Source organism: Alexandromys fortis, unplaced genomic scaffold, assembly GCF_014885135.2.
Source record: "Alexandromys fortis isolate MF-2015 unplaced genomic scaffold, M_Fortis_MF-2015_v1.1 scaffold_7, whole genome shotgun sequence".
NCBI classification, from domain to species: Eukaryota; Metazoa; Chordata; class Mammalia; order Rodentia; family Cricetidae; genus Alexandromys; species Alexandromys fortis.
This window is the reverse complement of record NW_026067920.1, coordinates 22,616,624-22,632,581: the sequence shown is the minus strand read 5'-3', so window position 1 is coordinate 22,632,581 and position 15,958 is coordinate 22,616,624. Positions and strand designations below refer to the sequence as shown.

General features: G+C 45.3%; 1 protein-coding gene across 10 annotated transcripts in view; it reads left to right on the top strand.

Annotated features, from left to right (window-relative positions):
- The first annotated feature begins 464 nt into the window (after nucleotides 1–464).
- The window catches only part of Ehbp1 (EH domain binding protein 1), a 254,819-nt gene continuing 239,325 nt past the window's right edge, over nucleotides 465–15,958 (top strand). For 4 of the 10 annotated variants that reach the window (XM_050140939.1, XM_050140938.1, XM_050140941.1 and 1 more), the window contains exons 1-2: nucleotides 621–845; nucleotides 1,662–2,075. In XM_050140939.1, coding sequence (XP_049996896.1) covers nucleotides 1,972–2,075 — 104 coding nt within the window. In that variant the 5' untranslated portion in view covers nucleotides 621–845; nucleotides 1,662–1,971. Of the gene's footprint in view, nucleotides 537–616; nucleotides 846–1,661; nucleotides 2,076–15,958 lie in introns of those variants that run through there. The other 6 variants (XM_050140936.1, XM_050140937.1, XM_050140934.1 and 3 more) reach the window with 4 other exon arrangements.

Below are 15,958 nucleotides of genomic sequence, written 5' to 3'. Positions count from 1 at the left end.
ATCGCTGGCTGCCAGTGACGCAGGGGACAAACATCCAGGTCCTGGGTGGGGATGGGAGAGAATAGGAGAAAAACCACAGCACCTCAGCGTCCCTGGCAGCGCTAGAACCAGACCTAGCTCCGTGCCTACAGCAGGAGCCAGAAACCCCGCCTGGCAGCCGGGGCGCCTTTGACGGACAGCCACCTTCGGCAATCGCTTTCCAGTTCACTATAAACATTCCTTACTCCTCCTGCTGCCCTCTCTCAACCATTCAAGGGAATGGGCGGGATCGTCCTTCGTGATTTTCAATTTTTTTTTTTTTTCTTTTTAAGAAAAGGAGGGTAGACCCGGAGGGCTCCGCCGCAGGAAAAAACACCTCGCGGACTAGGGGTGGATCCCGTGTGACCGGCACGAGGATCTGCCAATGAAGCGCCGCACCCACCCTAAGGCCCGCCCCTCTGGGAGGCGGGGCCCTCTTAGCTTCAGCCAATGGCGGCGGTGCGGACAGAGGTTGAGCCGCCGTGGGTAGGGTTAGTGTGAGAGGTGCGGCGGGGGAGGTAATGATGGTGGTGGCGGCCGAGGAAGGCGGGGGAGGGGGCTCTGGGCGCTGAGCCGCGGCTGAGGCAGGGCTGGCTCGGGGGGCGGGGGACGGGGCACGGTCGCAGGGCGCTGCGCCGGGGAGGGGGCGCTGCGCCGGGAGGGGGCGGGCGTCGTCCGCCCGGGAGGCTGCAGACCCCGGCTCCCGCGAGCGCCGCGCCGGGCTTCGCTGTTCCACGCGGCTCCAGCGGGGATGGAGGACTCGGTGGCAGCGGCTGCTGCGGCGGCGACGGAGGAGCGGCTCTGAGGAGGGGACAGCGGGATTAGAGGTGTGAGGAGGGCTTGGAGTGGGCGAGCGGAGGGGCCGGGGCTCGGGGCCGGGCTGGGGGGTTTAACGGCAGCGTTTGGGTGACAGGGACCGCGGCTGGCAACGCCTGTCTGCGGAGAGAGGCAGGGGTCTGCACTCGGTGCGTGAGGAGAGGAGGCTTGGGCCGGCGGCTCCTGATGGGGGAGGGAGGCACCGCACCCCGCACTGTCCGCTGGCCCGGCTGGTCATTGCTTCAAGCCCAGGCAGGAGTTTCCATTCCCCTCCTCCTGGCAGCCAAGGTGAAGGGGAAGCAAAGTGGCCTGGAACTGGGACCTTGCCCTCCCTCTGCCGAGAGATTTCCCTCCACTCCTAGTTCTCCATCCATTTCCCTCTCCTCCTGAACCAGCGTTTCTCCCTGCACCCCAGTGTGTTCTAAGCACATATTCTCAGACTCGAGCCTAATAATTGTCGGCTGAAAAATAAAGTTTATTTAAAAATACTCCACTCCTCCCTCTGACTGGTGGTGGACATTGCTCAGCATCCCCGACTTTCCCGCCCTGTTCTCCCTTCTGTGATGCTAGGTAGGGAAGGCTGGGCCCAGCTGGGCTGGCGTCTCTGATGGTCAGTGCTGACAACCTGGTATATTGCCTGTCCTCGGTGCGATTTGTCATTTCTTCTCGGTATCTGGCATCCTTGATGTCACTGGCTGTTGAGGCCCATGTTTTGTTTCATTGTTTGAGAAACATGCAGATAGCAGAGGTTGTTGCCGTCTTATCTAACACTTCTTATGCTGCTGTCCTCATGTCCTTTCTCTTTTTGTCTGTGTTTTGCTTCGCAGTTCTCCAGAATACGCATCATATAGGTGGACTGGTGATGTCTCCCTGAGGGAACCTCCTCTCTGTCATCGGGTCACGCATAGCAACTGTTCTTGACTGGGTCATTCATCGAAAACAGGATTTACCCTGTGAAACAGGGAGAAGACTTAATGGACTCCAAGCATCATTTCAAGTTTTAGAGGTTTTTTTTTTTTTTTATTTTGTTTTTGAAAGTACAGACATACATGCAAAGCTCTTGGGCTTTGGACCCTCTGCTTTATTAAGGCCGCTGTGTCGCTAATCCAAGATCGTTCCAGTCCTTGACCTATCACCATGGCTTCAGTTTGGAAGAGACTGCAGCGAGTGGGAAAGCACGCCTCCAAGTTCCAGTTTGTGGCCTCCTACCAGGAGCTGATGGTTGAGTGTACAAAGAAATGGTAAGATGTGCTGGGGGTAGGGATTGGAGTCGGCCTGCCCCAACACCCAGTGCCTTGAACTTTGGCTCCCTTGGTAGCAGATTTACCTTTCAGCAATACACAGTGTTTAGAAGCTGGGCAGGGAGCAGATGACTCTCAACAAGTACTGTGTGTGTGTGTGTGTGTGTGTGTGTGTGTGTGTGTGTGCTGTTGCTGCTGGTACTATCCCTGTGGATTTTAATTACTCTGTTTCACAGTATCTCAGAGGACCACACCTGAGAACACACCTGAGTACTGTAGTTTGAGTCTTAGGCTCATTTATCATCAGTGTAAGAATAACTTTATTTTTGTAATTTTAAATGAAGAATGGCTATACATATGTTTTGATGTAACATAGATCTTAATATAGAAGTTTATATTCTATAGACTGGTGGTTTTATTCTGTTATTTTTTTTTCATTTGTATTTAGAGGATTTCTTTCACTGGTTGAATAATAGAATGCAAGTCTACACAACCTTAAAAATTCTTCTGTGAAATGCTTAGTCAGGCAACTGTATTTTCTTCTAATTGCCTAATGGGATACATTTCTTGGCAGGGTTTAAGGAAGCAATTAGTAGCAGTGGTCTGTGATTTGCCTCTTTCCATTTGAGCAAAGTAAATTTAGGGCTTTCTTTTACTGCTGTGAATGATAAGGAAGAAGAATTCTTAGCGAGGGAGGAAAAGTTAATCTTAAGCAAATGGTCCTTTGAGTTTTGATTTATTATAGCTATTAAGCACTATTACCACAAAATAAGTCTGTCTCATCCAGGACTGTGATCTCCCGTTGGTAATAAGCTTTCTTCCGAGCACTCCTTTCTTTGCTGAAGAAAACAGCTTGCTTCCTCCCAGCAGCCTTGGTCTGGTCTCAAGTTTGTTAGGAGCATCATTTAAAATCAGCTCAGGAAGCACATGCGGTGTCTAGGTAGTTTGTGCCAGGTGCTGTTGGTCCCCTGTCCTCAGGGAGCTTACAGGGCGGAGTAAAGAATTTGCTGTGATAGGTACAGTAATGTAAATATGTTTTAGGGCTTTTTGTCTGTTTTATGCAGTTGGATAGGCTAGGCGTTACTTCTATAATTCAATTCCCATATACACACTAGTGATGGTGTCACTTTATAGAAGATTAAATCATTTAATTCTGTAAAATCATTAGAACAGTGGCAGGGACATAGAAAATGCCCATTAAATGTCAGTGTTATCTCTAGAGTTCACAGAGTAGAAAACAGTAATGCTAATAAGGGTAAGGGGTGATGTCTTTTGCGGCCTTCCTGAGGTGTAAGCTGAGTTTTATTATTTTTCAGTTAATTAATTAATTTATTTTTTAAATTTTTATTAGGGTAGTCTGGCCAGCCAGTAAGCCTTAGGGATCGTCTGTCTCAACCTCCCCATCACCAGGGTCACAAACAATATGCCACTGAGCCTGACTTTTTACATGGGTGCTGCCTAGTGAATTCTGGGTCTCACGCTTGTGCGCAAGCACTTCAGTAACTAAGAACTCCCCCTGCCCCCAGGCTGAATCTCAGAGATGCATAGTAATTGCACAGCAAGCCAGAGAAGAACTTTAGAAATTCTCTACGTTTAGACAACCAGGATACATGCTAGAAATTCAAGTAGTAAGGCTTGATATTATGAGACTTTAAGTGTACCAGGAGGGCTGGGTGACTGGTTCACACCTTTCTTTATAGTGTAGGCTGAGGCAGGAGGATATGGAGTTTGAGGCCAGTTTGGGGTATAAATCCCAACTCTGAGGGGATTACAGTGTGATAGGTCATTTGAAAGCCTGTAAGGTCTCAACTCATAGAAAGCCATGCGTTGATATAAACAGCTTGGGCCTAGAGCGTCAGTGACAGGGTCACTGGGAGTTTTGAGATGGACAGTGACCAGGACCGTGGTGTGGAGTAAGGGTCCTAGACGAAGGGGTGGGGGTGACTGAGGCAGCGATGTCAGGGTGGCTGTTGCAGGAGGGTCAGGTGAAGAAACGGGTGGGACGAGCTAGTGGCAGAGGGCGCAGAGAGAGTTGACTGGAAGAGACTTGGGGGCCATCCCACTTGTGCAACAGGGAAGAATGGTGCAAGGGAGAAGGGAAAGTTTGGTTGGCACCAGCCTTCTGCCTGCAAAGGCAGGGACTCTACTCATAAGGAAGACGGTCCTTGGATCTGATTCTTAACTTGGTAGTTTCCTGGGAACATCTACTTTGAATCTAATTTGACCACTGTAAGACCAGGCTGACTTCAAACTCACAGAGATTCCTCAGCCCCTGCCTGTTAGTTCTAGGATTATGGTGTGAGCCCTCATACTTGACTTGAATTTCATTTCTTTTTTTTTTTTTATTGTAAATCGCTTCCCCCTCTACCGTATGTTCTGATTATGGTTCCCCCTCCCTCTACTCCTTCCAGTTCCTCCCTACCCCTCCTCCCATCTGGACTCACATCCTGTCTAGTTCTCCTTAGAAAACAGGCATCTAAGGGTTAATAATAAAATATAAGATAAAACAAAGCCGAACAAAAAATCGGCATAGGACAAAACATATATAAGGAAGAGCCCAAGAAAGGGCACAAGGAACAGATACAGATGCAGAAAGACATGCAGAGACACTCTTTCCACACATTCAGGAATCCCATAAAAACACCAAATTGGAAGCCATAACATATATGCAAAACCTGAAGAGTAAAAAAAGTGATAAAAATAAATAAAAGTAAAAATAAGAACTAAACAAAAAAGAAAAGCCCTGATTCTGATACGTCATTATGAGACGAGGAGCCTCCGAAGATGCTGTTATTTTCTGTTGCCCATCTACTGTTGGGCTTAAAGCCTACCCTCAAGAGCAGTTCGTTTCCCCAGCGAGGCTCTTTTGGAGAAAAAAAATTTTTTCATTTGCAAGTGGTTATGTATTGGAGATAGCTTCTAGGTTAGGGATGGGGGGGCTTTGGATATTCATCCTTGCAGCTCTAGAACTCTGTTGCAGACATCTGCAGGCCCTGTGCATACGCCTCAGTCTCTGAGTTTAACTGAACTAAGGTCCAGCTGTGTTTTGAAGGCCTTGTTTCCTTGGTGTCCTGGTTTCCATCCCCTCTGGCTTTTACACTCTGCTTCCTCTTCAGCTGAGTTGCCTGAGGCCTGAGGGGAGGGATTGGATGGAGACATCTTCAGGGTTGAATGTCCCTTAGGTCTCATTCTCTGTGCACCATCTCGCCGCTTTTCTGACGACGGCTGAGCAAGGCACTGACCTGAGTGTAGCAGTTCTGTTAGGAGTTATTTTGTTGCTGTGCTCCTTTAGTAGACTGTAGGGTTTGGTTGTCCCCTAGGTCCCCGTCTGTTTAGTCTCAGGGTCTTGGCACCCAAGCAGTGTTAGGTGTGGGTTCCATCTCACGGAGTGGGCCTTAAATCAGATAGTGGTTGGTTACTGCAACAAGCCTTGTGCCACCATTGTACTAGAGTATCTTGTAGGCAGGACACCCATTGGAGATCAAAGGTTTGTTCCTGGGTTGGTGTTTACATTTTCTTCTGTTAGCATGCAAAATACCTTCCCGTGCCAAGAATTCTGGCTGTTAGGGCGAAGACTCTAGGTAGGCGCCAGCTCCCCTTCTCCATCCAGGGAGCTGTGTAGGTGTTTGCAGCAGTCGGGCCTTGCCTTCTGTCTGTGGAGAGCAAACAATAGCCTGGGTTGTTTGAGGGTCCCACGAATCTCATCTCTTAACTGCATAGGGTATTCATGTCATTTTTCAGTTAAAAGAAAAATGAGTTTCTTTCTGGGTTTGGTGGTACACACCTGGAATCTTAGGACTTGAAAGGTTGAGGCAGGAAGATGGGGAGTTCAGAGCAGCCTCTATTGCAGAGCCAACTGGAGGTCAGTATGAAGCTACCTGACACCCTGTTTCAAAAAACCAAACCAACCAAACAAACAAAATCAGCTTCTTGTGGGGCATGGTGGCTTACACACACCTGTAATCCGGTCACCAGGGAAGCTGGAGCAGGAGGGTCACCCTAAAGTTGGGGCCATCTTATTCTAGAGAGTGAGACTCTTTCTTTAAAAATTAACCCCTACTGAAAAACTTCCTTCCTCATAATCTGTAGTAGCATCTTTTATGTTCTACCCTTGAGCAACATTTAAGCCATCATTAACACATCTTAAGTCTCTAGTGAAAAATCCAGCTATATTAGTGAGTAGCTTGATTATGGTTCGTTGTGGTTTAGCTGTCCCGTCAGTCTGTGGTTAGATATGGACTTCAGCTGGAAGCATTTGAATGCTCTGTAATTTTCAGATGTGCAGTACCATACTGTGAACTCTTTCTTGCTTTCAATTAAAACTTCAGTTTAGTGACTGGGAGACGGCTCAGTGGCTAAGAGCACTTGCTGCTCTTGCTGCAGAGGATGCTGGCTTGGTTCCCAGCACCCACATGGAGGTTCACATCCAGCTGTAACTCCAGCTCTAGGGGATCCATCACCTTCTGACCTTCATAGGCACAAGATACACAGGTGGTGATCAGAAATGTAGGCAGGCATTCATACACATAAAGTAAAAATAAACAAATCTTTAGTAAAAATATAGTTTAAACCTAACAAGAAGATTGTGCCCATGAAATATTTGCTATATAGGAATTTTACATAAAAAATATCTATTTGCTATATAGGAATTTTATTTGTAAGTGGATCCTTAAGTAGAACTTTAAGGTCTTTTCATTAAATAAGAATTGATTGTAATCATTTTTAGTTAACATTTCTTTTGCCTTCCTTTTCTTAGAGTCCTTGTAAAAGTACAAATCAGGCCCAATTTCTAAACTTGTATCCTGTAGTCTTTTTCTTTTTCATTTCTTTCATTATTTAAATACTTGCCAGAACTCAAATTATTTTATGTGTGTACTGAATTTAAAATCTGTTTAAAGCATATAAAAATAGACTTGAACACACAGCGAGAACATTTTTATTAGACACATTTACGTTTTATTTATTATTTATTCATTTATTTTTGCAGTGCTGGGGATTAAACTCTGGGCCTTGTGCATGGTACACAAATGCTCTCTACCCCTCAGCTGCATCCCAGACCTGCTTCTGTGATTTTGAGTATTACTTTGGAGATATGAAAGAAAAAAGTAGAGGAGGGAAATTTAGAGATGCTGATCAAACAATTACAAGTGGCATCAAGAAAACTCACAGAATCAACTAACCTGGGCTCGTGGGCTCCCAGAGACTGAGGGGGCCTACATAGGGCTGAGTTTGACACTCTGTATGTGTTACAGTTGTGTGCTTGGTCCTCTTGTGGACCTCCTAACAGTAGGAACAAGGGCTGTCTCCAACTCTTTTACAGGCTTTTGGGACCCCACTCCTCATACTGGGTCACCTTGCTCACCCTAATACGTAAGGAGTTGCTTAGTTTAACTGCAACTTGATATGCCATGTTTTGTGGATACTCATGGAAGACTTGCCATTTCCTAAACAGAAACAGGGGAAGGAGGAGGGGTGACTTGAAGGATGGGGCGGTAGAGGGACTGGGAGAGAAGAAGATAGGGGAAACTTTAGTCAGGATGTAAAATAAATAAGTAAATAAATTTAAAAAGCACAAGTGACATGAAGGATGAGTTATATAGATGTGGAGAGGACAAGAAGAAAGGTGTGGAAATTAAAGGAAGAATAAACTGTACAAAGAAAAATGGTGTTCCTTTAGGACTGCTTTGTGGGGTGGGGATCTGTGCACATAGGTGCCATTGCCGCTTAGAAATTTGCTACTTGAAAATTTTCCCGAGACCCAGGCTTTTGTAGTACCCGGGTACTAGACCTACCAAGTTACAGTGCACCTTTTAACAAAATCCATGGTATATACTGACAACTTAAGGAACAGAAATTTCAGGTCAGTATTTTCAGGACCATTCTTGACTCTAAGGTAAATAAAGTACACGAAAAAGAAACTGTATCCTGCAAGTATTTTAAGTCACTAGAATGAAGGTGGTAGGTAGGATGTGCTGATGGAAGAGGGTAAAGGGCCCCTAGGGTGTGCTTTCCAGAGGAGGATGTGGTGTTTCTGTGACAGGGGTAGAGGAGCATGTGCTGTGTTCCCTGGTCCTGCCTTGGGCTATGTGCCTGACAAACAGGATGAGTGTGAAGAGTCCATCTGTCCACAAGCAGATGCAGGCCCTTACCCTTGGTCAGAGACTGGATTCTGGAGAGCAAAGTTCTGGGATTTCTCTTCTCTCGAGTTTCTTTCTCTTTAGTGACCTTTTAAAGTGTTGTGCCTCTGCTCTGTATTGAGAGCAGCTGGGTTCAACAGGATCCAGTACCTGACTCTGAGAGTGTAGTGGTACTTGGACTTGGGTCAGGAACTAAAACCAGAGTGACTTCTGTGTATCCCCGAGGTACTCCTTGGCACAGCTTGACTTGCCACATAAACACACAACAGTGAATTTGGAGATGGTGGGGGGTTTGCCCTCTTATCGTGGCTCCAGGCCATTCAGTTGTTAGTCTTGTTTTAGGTGACCAACCTCTTGACAAGGCTGGCCATTGGAAAAGAGTTTGAAAGAAGTGACTTGGCTGTCATTTTCCTCTTACTTCCTGGTGTGATCTGTTGACCTAGGGCTAGAGTTACAGATGTGCCCCCACACCTGCCCCAGAGCTAGAGTTACAGATGTGTCCCCACACCTGCCCCAGTGCTAGCGTTACAGATGTGCCCCCACACCTGCCCCAGTGCTAGCGTTACAGATGGGCTCCCAAACCTCACTTTTTTATGAGAGTTTTAAGGATCGAAACTCAGGTCAACACAGTAGGTATGTTACTGAGCCATCTCTCCGTCATCTAAAATGTGTGTTTCTTTGTGGTGTGTGTGTATATGGGTATGTAAAGGCCTGAGGTCAACCTCGATTATGATTATTGTTCAGGTGTTATCCACTGTGTTTTTGTTGCTGGTTTTGAGACAGGTCTCTCACTTTGCCTGGAAGTTGTGGATTTTGCTAGACCGGCTGGCCAGTGAGCCCTAGGGACCCAACTGTGCCTGCCTCCCCAGAGTTGGGATTACAATTGTACCTTCCACATTGGGCTCTTTTATGTAGGGTTTGAGGTCTGAACTCAGGTCCACATGCTTGATGACAGTCACTTTACCAACTGAGTTGTCTCTCTGCCCTATAATATGCATTTTAAGTATGTAATAAGATCACACGATTCAAAAGTGAAGAAGTATGAAAAGATATTATGTATTTCCTTGAAAGCAACTCTCATTGCTCCATTGCTTCACACACATTTACAATTCTCCTTAATAGGACTTGGAAAATAAAAACTAGTTTTTCTCACTGTTTAGGTTTGATGCTGCTCTGATAACAATTTAGTTTTCTCATTGGCATAGAAGGCTAAACACATTTTAAGTATTACCTTTAATTTATAAAACCCAAATTATATCAAGGAGTCTCCATTTCAGGCCAACTTCTTTGGTGACTTAAGCGTTTCTGTATTGACTAATAGAAGATGCAGTTTTACACGAGCCTTGATGTAAAGAACCTTTTTTTTAAAAAAATTATTTATTTATTAAAGATTTCTGCCTTTTCCCTGCCACCGCCTCCCATTTCCCTCTCCCTCCCCCTCCAAGTCCCCCTCCCTCATCAGCCCAAAGAGCAATCAGGGTTCCCTGACCTGTGGGAAGTCCAAGGACCACCCACCTCCATCCAGGTCTAGTAAGGTGAGCATCCAAACTGCCTAGGCTCCCACAAAAATCCCATCAAAATTCTTCACAGATCTGGAGAAGACAATAATCAATTTTATATGGAAAAACAAAAACCCAGGAGAGCCAAAACAATCTTATACGAATGTCTGGAGGCATTACCATCCCTGACTTCAAACTCTATTACAGAGCTACAGTATTGAAAACAGCTTGGTATTGGCATAAAAATAGAGAAGTCGACCAATGGAATCGAATAGATGTAAAGAACTTTTGAGCTAAGTTTCGAAAATAAGACCAAACTAATTGGAGACGCGGTATAGTTTGGAACATCGGGAAAGGTGTGTCTGGACAACTGTGAACCGTGATAAAGGGATAGGGATGAGAGCCTTGTTGAGGCTTTGGGGTTTTAAGTGTGGTGAGAAGCCATTGGAAGGATTTGAGCAGGGAGATTTAATCTGCTTTATATTTCCAAAATACTGTCTTGAATGCTTTGCAGAATACACTCTGCCATCAGTAAAATTAGAAGCAGGAATGCCAGCTTGCAAGCCACAATAGGCTGTCTGGTATAGTGTGGTGAGAAATGGCTCAAGGGCGCATGCTCTTCTCTTCCCCACCTCTCTCCCACATTGCTCCTCATCTTTCTCCCTTACCCCTCTTGCGTGCACGTGTGTGTGTGTGTGTGTGTGTGTATGTGTGTGTGTGGTCTGTTTATGTTCTAGAATGGCCACAAACCTGTTATCTTCCTGCCTCTTTGGCATTTCTTGTCTCTCCCTTTTTTCTAATTTTTTTAATTGTTTGAACATTTCACATGATTTTGATCAAATCATCCATTCTCTCCTCTTCCAATTCCTTCCCTACCTACTACTTTTCTCTCCCAACTTCATATATTCTTTTTTTATATGTTCTTACTGAGTACATGTAGTGTTGCCTCTGTATGCATGGATGTAGGACCAGCTATTGGAGCGTCTCAGGGGCTGAATTCCTGAAGAAAACTCTTTCTCTCCCAGTAGCCATCAGTTGCCAGTCGTGCTTTAGGTATGGATAGGACTTCCTGAACTCTTTCCCTGGGATTTTGACTGGCGTGGTCTTGTGCAGGTCTTATGCAGGAAGCCATAGCTACTTTGAATTTGTGTGTATAGAAGCTCTATTATGTCCAGTGCCATGTAATTCTATAGGTCTACTACCTTTTCTGTGAGGATCCCTGAGCCGTGTGTGTGTGTGTGTGTGTGTGTGTGTGTGTGTGGTGTAGATGTCCCATTTAGAACTGAACACTCCACAATCTCTCGTTCTCTGCATTTTGACTAGTTGTGAGTCTTTGTATTAATCATCATCTTCTGCAGAAAGAAGCTTTCTTTTGAGGATGGAGAAAGGCACTGATCTATGAGCATGAAAGTAATTTAGGGGTCAGTTTAATACTACGCTAATTTAGCAGAATGTGGTGGCTAATCTTGGTAGTCAACCTGGGAGGAGGGAAACTCAGTTAAACTCTTGTCTCCATCAGATTGGCCTGTGGATGTGGTCGGGGCCTTTTCTTGATTGCTAATTTGTTGTAGGCCTTTTTTCCTTGATTGTTAATTGATACAGGAAGGCCCAGCCCACTGTGGGCAATCACAGTCTTAGGCTGGTGGACCTGGGCTGTATAAGAAGAGTAGCCAAATGTGAGGCTGGAAGCAAGACAGTAAGCAGCATGGTTTCTGCTTTAGTTCCTATGTTCAGATTCTTGCCTGGAGTTCCTTCCCTCAATGGTGGGCTATAGCCTGTAAGCCAAGTAAATTCCATCTTTGTCGAGTTACTTTTGGTCAGTGTTTCATCCCAGCAACAGAAAGCAAACCAGGACAGAGCCACAGTGTTAGGCTCCTCAGGGCCTCTTACCTAGTCGTCGGCCACAGGTTTTAGTCCCAGTTAGTGGAATCAGGCTTGAGTTCTGTTTTGTGGCGTGGACTTTTGAGTGCAATCAGAAAGTGAGTGCTTTCCCCATAACATTTGAGTCATTTTTGTGCAAGTGAACCTATCTTGCCAGGCCATTCATTATTGTAGCTTACAGTCCACAGTGGGGGCAAGACTGTTGAATACTTTACATCTCAGTGTGTCATGCATAGAGCCCGCCAATGCTATGAAAGTAGCCATGCCAGTACCAGCCTGATATCTCCATGTCTCATGGCTCAGGTATGTGGTGTCTTTAGCAATAGGACCTTGCCCGCAAATGTCTAGGAGGTAACCAGGAGCAATGGTAAAGGCCTGTATTCTTTTATTGATTTTGGCGGCTCAATGGAGAAATGGCTGATTGTGTAAATACATGCCCAAACCCACCACTATCATCATACTCGATTGAGGCATAACTTACTTTTTTACACACAATGAAATACGCTTGTGTAAGTGCAGAGTGCAGTGACTTTGACGAATGATGTGCTAGTATACAGGGGCTAGAACATGCTGGTAGGCTGAGACGTCAGTGGAGGGTGAGCAGCCACTGTAGAGGGCTGGACACAGGAGGAAAGGCTTGGGGTGAGGGAGAAACCAGGAGGTTTGTTTTGTTGTTGTTTAAAGTTTCTTGAGGTGTCCAGACGAAGATCTTAATCAGTCAGTTAATTGGTAAGGGTCTCACCCATGGGAGGGAAGAGGATGGGGTTCTATGCATGTCATACAACTGTGGGACTGTGGGAAATTTCCTATGGCTTTCATCCAGATTGAGAAGAGAATTGAGGTCTGGGGCTTGAGATGCTGTCATTTGCAGAGAGTGAAACAGGTAGCAGTGGAGTAGAGGGGGATTAGGAAAGTGAGTTTTCCTAGAGCACAAACAGAAAAAAAAATTAAGAAGAAGTATTGGTTCACTCAGGGGTGAGCAGAACAGCTTTGGGGTTGACAAGTTGGCCAGAGCTGATGGCATTGGAAACAGATCTCAGAGGACTGTGGGGTGAAAGCTTCACAACGGTGGCCTCAGGGGAGGATGCACCCGTGTTCCCCTGAGGCTGGTGGATAGCCTCTGCCGCAAAGGGGAGAGTTCAACGTTTACCTTTACCTGGCACTGCTGGGCTCAGGGAGGGAGGTGGGAGTCTCTCTGCTGCTGCTCTTTTCTTAGGGCAGAATTCAAAGCTACAGACAGCTGGGAAGGTTCTAGGCGGGAAATGGTGTGAAACTGTCCCCATGAGAGTGAATTGACAGGGAGCGTAGGGCTGCTGGCGTTAGGGCCTTTAAACTCGGTTTAGGATGTAGAGGGTGCAAACACCAGGACTGCATGTTTCAGTCCGCTAGTTTCAGCGTTGGCTTTGGCTAGTGTTTGTCAGGAATGGATAGTCTAGGATTGAGAGCTGTAGCTCTGCACCAATAGATGAAGGCTGGGGAAAGAGGAAAGTCAGGGCATGAAAGGTGAGATAATGGGTGAAAAGGGGAGGATTCTGACTCACAGAGTTTAAGGATGCTGAAGAATTGCTGGGGCGGAGATGACGGAGTGAGTCAGGTCAAAGATAGAAGGGAGAAGTCAGTGGGATGCTTTTAGAGGGTGTGATGGACACCTCTGTCAGGCCCAGGTGCCCGTAGCCTTGGAGCAGATTTGGTAGTGGTGCACACCTTTAATCCCAGCACTGGGTGAGGCAGAGGCGGGTGGATCTCTGTGAGTTCAAGGCCAGCCTGGCCCACAGAGGGTGTTACAAGGTCAGGCTCCAAAGGAACACTGCTCATAAAAAAAAAAAAAAAAAAAAAACAACAAAAAACAACCCAAACAAACGTGAGCACACGTCCTTGATATACGAGGTGCGTCCTTGATATACGAGGTGCGTGTAATTAATTTGGGTCTTAAATGTAAGCATGTGTTTGTTGCTCTTCTTTATAATTTAAGGACAATTTCTTTCTATATTTGAACAAGTCTGCTCTTGTCTTGTGCCTTAGAGGTGCTCCTGTCCTCACTGTGACTGTAGCCATCAGAATATGGCGACTGAGATGGAATGGAGGAAAGATCTGAAGAGAACCCTTTGTATCCACTCCCCCTGTAGAGAGACAGTGTTGCCTTTTCTTTTTGTGGTCAAGAAATTTAGAATCAAATGTGGGGCAGATTGTTGTTAAGGCTTTTGATGTTGCGAGACAGTAGGAGGAGAAGTGCTGGGGACAGAGCCATTGGGCAAAGGAGACCTGCGTGCTGTTCTGCGGCTTCCGAGCTTGCCTCTAGACATTGTGTCGTAAATTATGTGAGTCATGTACCTTATTTCTTGAAAAAAAAAAAAATCCAACTATTATTCTACCTCCCCCTCCTTGTGTGTGGGGGAGGCGGCGTGCATGTGAAGGTCAGAGGAAACCTTTTAGGCCTCGGTTCTGTTTCCAGTTTGGGGTCTAGGGATTGAGCTCTGGCCATCCGGCTTGCTTTGTGCTTCTAATCACTGAGACATCTCAACTGCCCTGAAAGATGTACACTTTTAGCAGTACTAAAATTTTTAATTTAAAAATGTGTGTGTGTGTGTGTGTGTGTATCAGAGGACAACTTTGGGAGTCGGTTCTCTTTCCACTGTGATCTGGGGAACAGATACAGGTATCCAGGCTTGTTGCGGGTACTTCTACCAATGAGTTATTTACTCACTGATTCTCAGCATGCTAACTTGTTTCTGATTCTATGATAGTAATCTTTGGAGTAACTTAAAAACCGGAATTGATATATGTAACGCTTTATTCAGATTTAAATGCTTATCCACTGTGAAGTATAGCGTCACAAAATTCAGTTGTGATTGGTCGTTTAAGACACATAATGGAACCTTTTAATGCCATAATTGGTCATAGCTGTGTTTATCTAAATGTTTAACTCTGCCCATGACTAAATATACCTCTAGAATAAATAAGAGTTGACAAACTCTGACCTGCCTGAGTCAAGCTGCATCTCGCTGTTAAAGTACAGCCCTGTAAATTCTTACACATTTTGTCTGTGGTTCCTTTTATATTATAATGAGAGTCACTACCACCTAGATTGGATAGCTGCAAAGGTTAAAGTTTTTACTATTTGGCCCTTTAAGAAAAAGTTTCTCTGGGGAGTCTGAGGCAGGAGAAATTTGAGGCCAGCCTAGATGACAAAGAGAGTTTTAGGTCAGCCTGGGCTACAGAGTGAAACCCTGTTTAAACAGAACAGAAACAAACAAACAAACAAATAAAAAAACCACCCAAACTAAACATCAAAACACCAAAGTAGCTATGGAAAAGAAAAGCAAAAAGTTTATTGATTTCTGCTCTCTATAGTAGAATAACTGCATAAAGGGAACTCAAGGCACCATACTGTGGCCCTATAGAAAGACTTTGGAACAACTTTGGGGGAGGATTCAGGTCTGTGTATGTACAGAGTGTATGATTTCCTGGCAGTGTGAACGTGAACAAGCGACCTCCCAGTACCTGATTTCCAGTGGGGTGCCATCCATGTTCTAGGTCAGAGCTGTTCAGGAGGCCAGGGAAATAACACCGAGGGTCAGGATTGCAGCTGACTTGGTGCGTGTCCAGGAAGTTACCCGTTGCCTTTTCTGTCCTTACCCGTGGTCAGGCTAGAGAAAGCAAAAAGACTGGAAATGGAACCTAAACATTAGGAGTGTTGTGAAAAAAAAAATGAATTGGTGCTGAAGACTTAGAGCATGTAGTAAACCAGAGAGCTTTGAGTGCTGACCGAGATGTGGTGTTCTGGTGATATGTGTTTGGGAACAGGAAGTACTTGTTTTTGTTGCTGGAGCAAAGCCAGTTTATAGAGTTTTATAGCTTTTTCTTTAGTAATGGTTTCATTTCAATCATTGGTGCTTAGTACATGGATATAATTTATCATCATGTGTGTTCTATATCAGTGACACACTTGGGATCCTTTCTTTCCTCTTTCTTTTCTCTCTGTCCCTCTTTCTCCAGGGCCTTAAACATCAAGTGCTCTACTGTTGAGCCTTATGCCAGCCTAAGATCTAGGTCTTTACAGTAGTCGGTTTTTAAAAATTTTATTATTTATTTATGTGTTATTGTGTGTGTCTGTATATGTTCATGTGCCTGAGGTCAGAGGCTACCCTTGGAGCTAGAGTTACAAGCATTTGTGAGCTAGCTACCTGGTGTGGTGCTGAGAATTGAACTCAGGTCCTCTGCAAGAACAATACTTGTTCTTAACTACTGAGCCTTCTCTCCACCCCTATGGTAGTGTTTTTGAAATGTTTTCTTTCTGTCATGAATAAAAAAGAAGCCAGGGAGTAAATTCTATCTGTTTTGTAGTAAGTTTCTTATTTCCACTAAA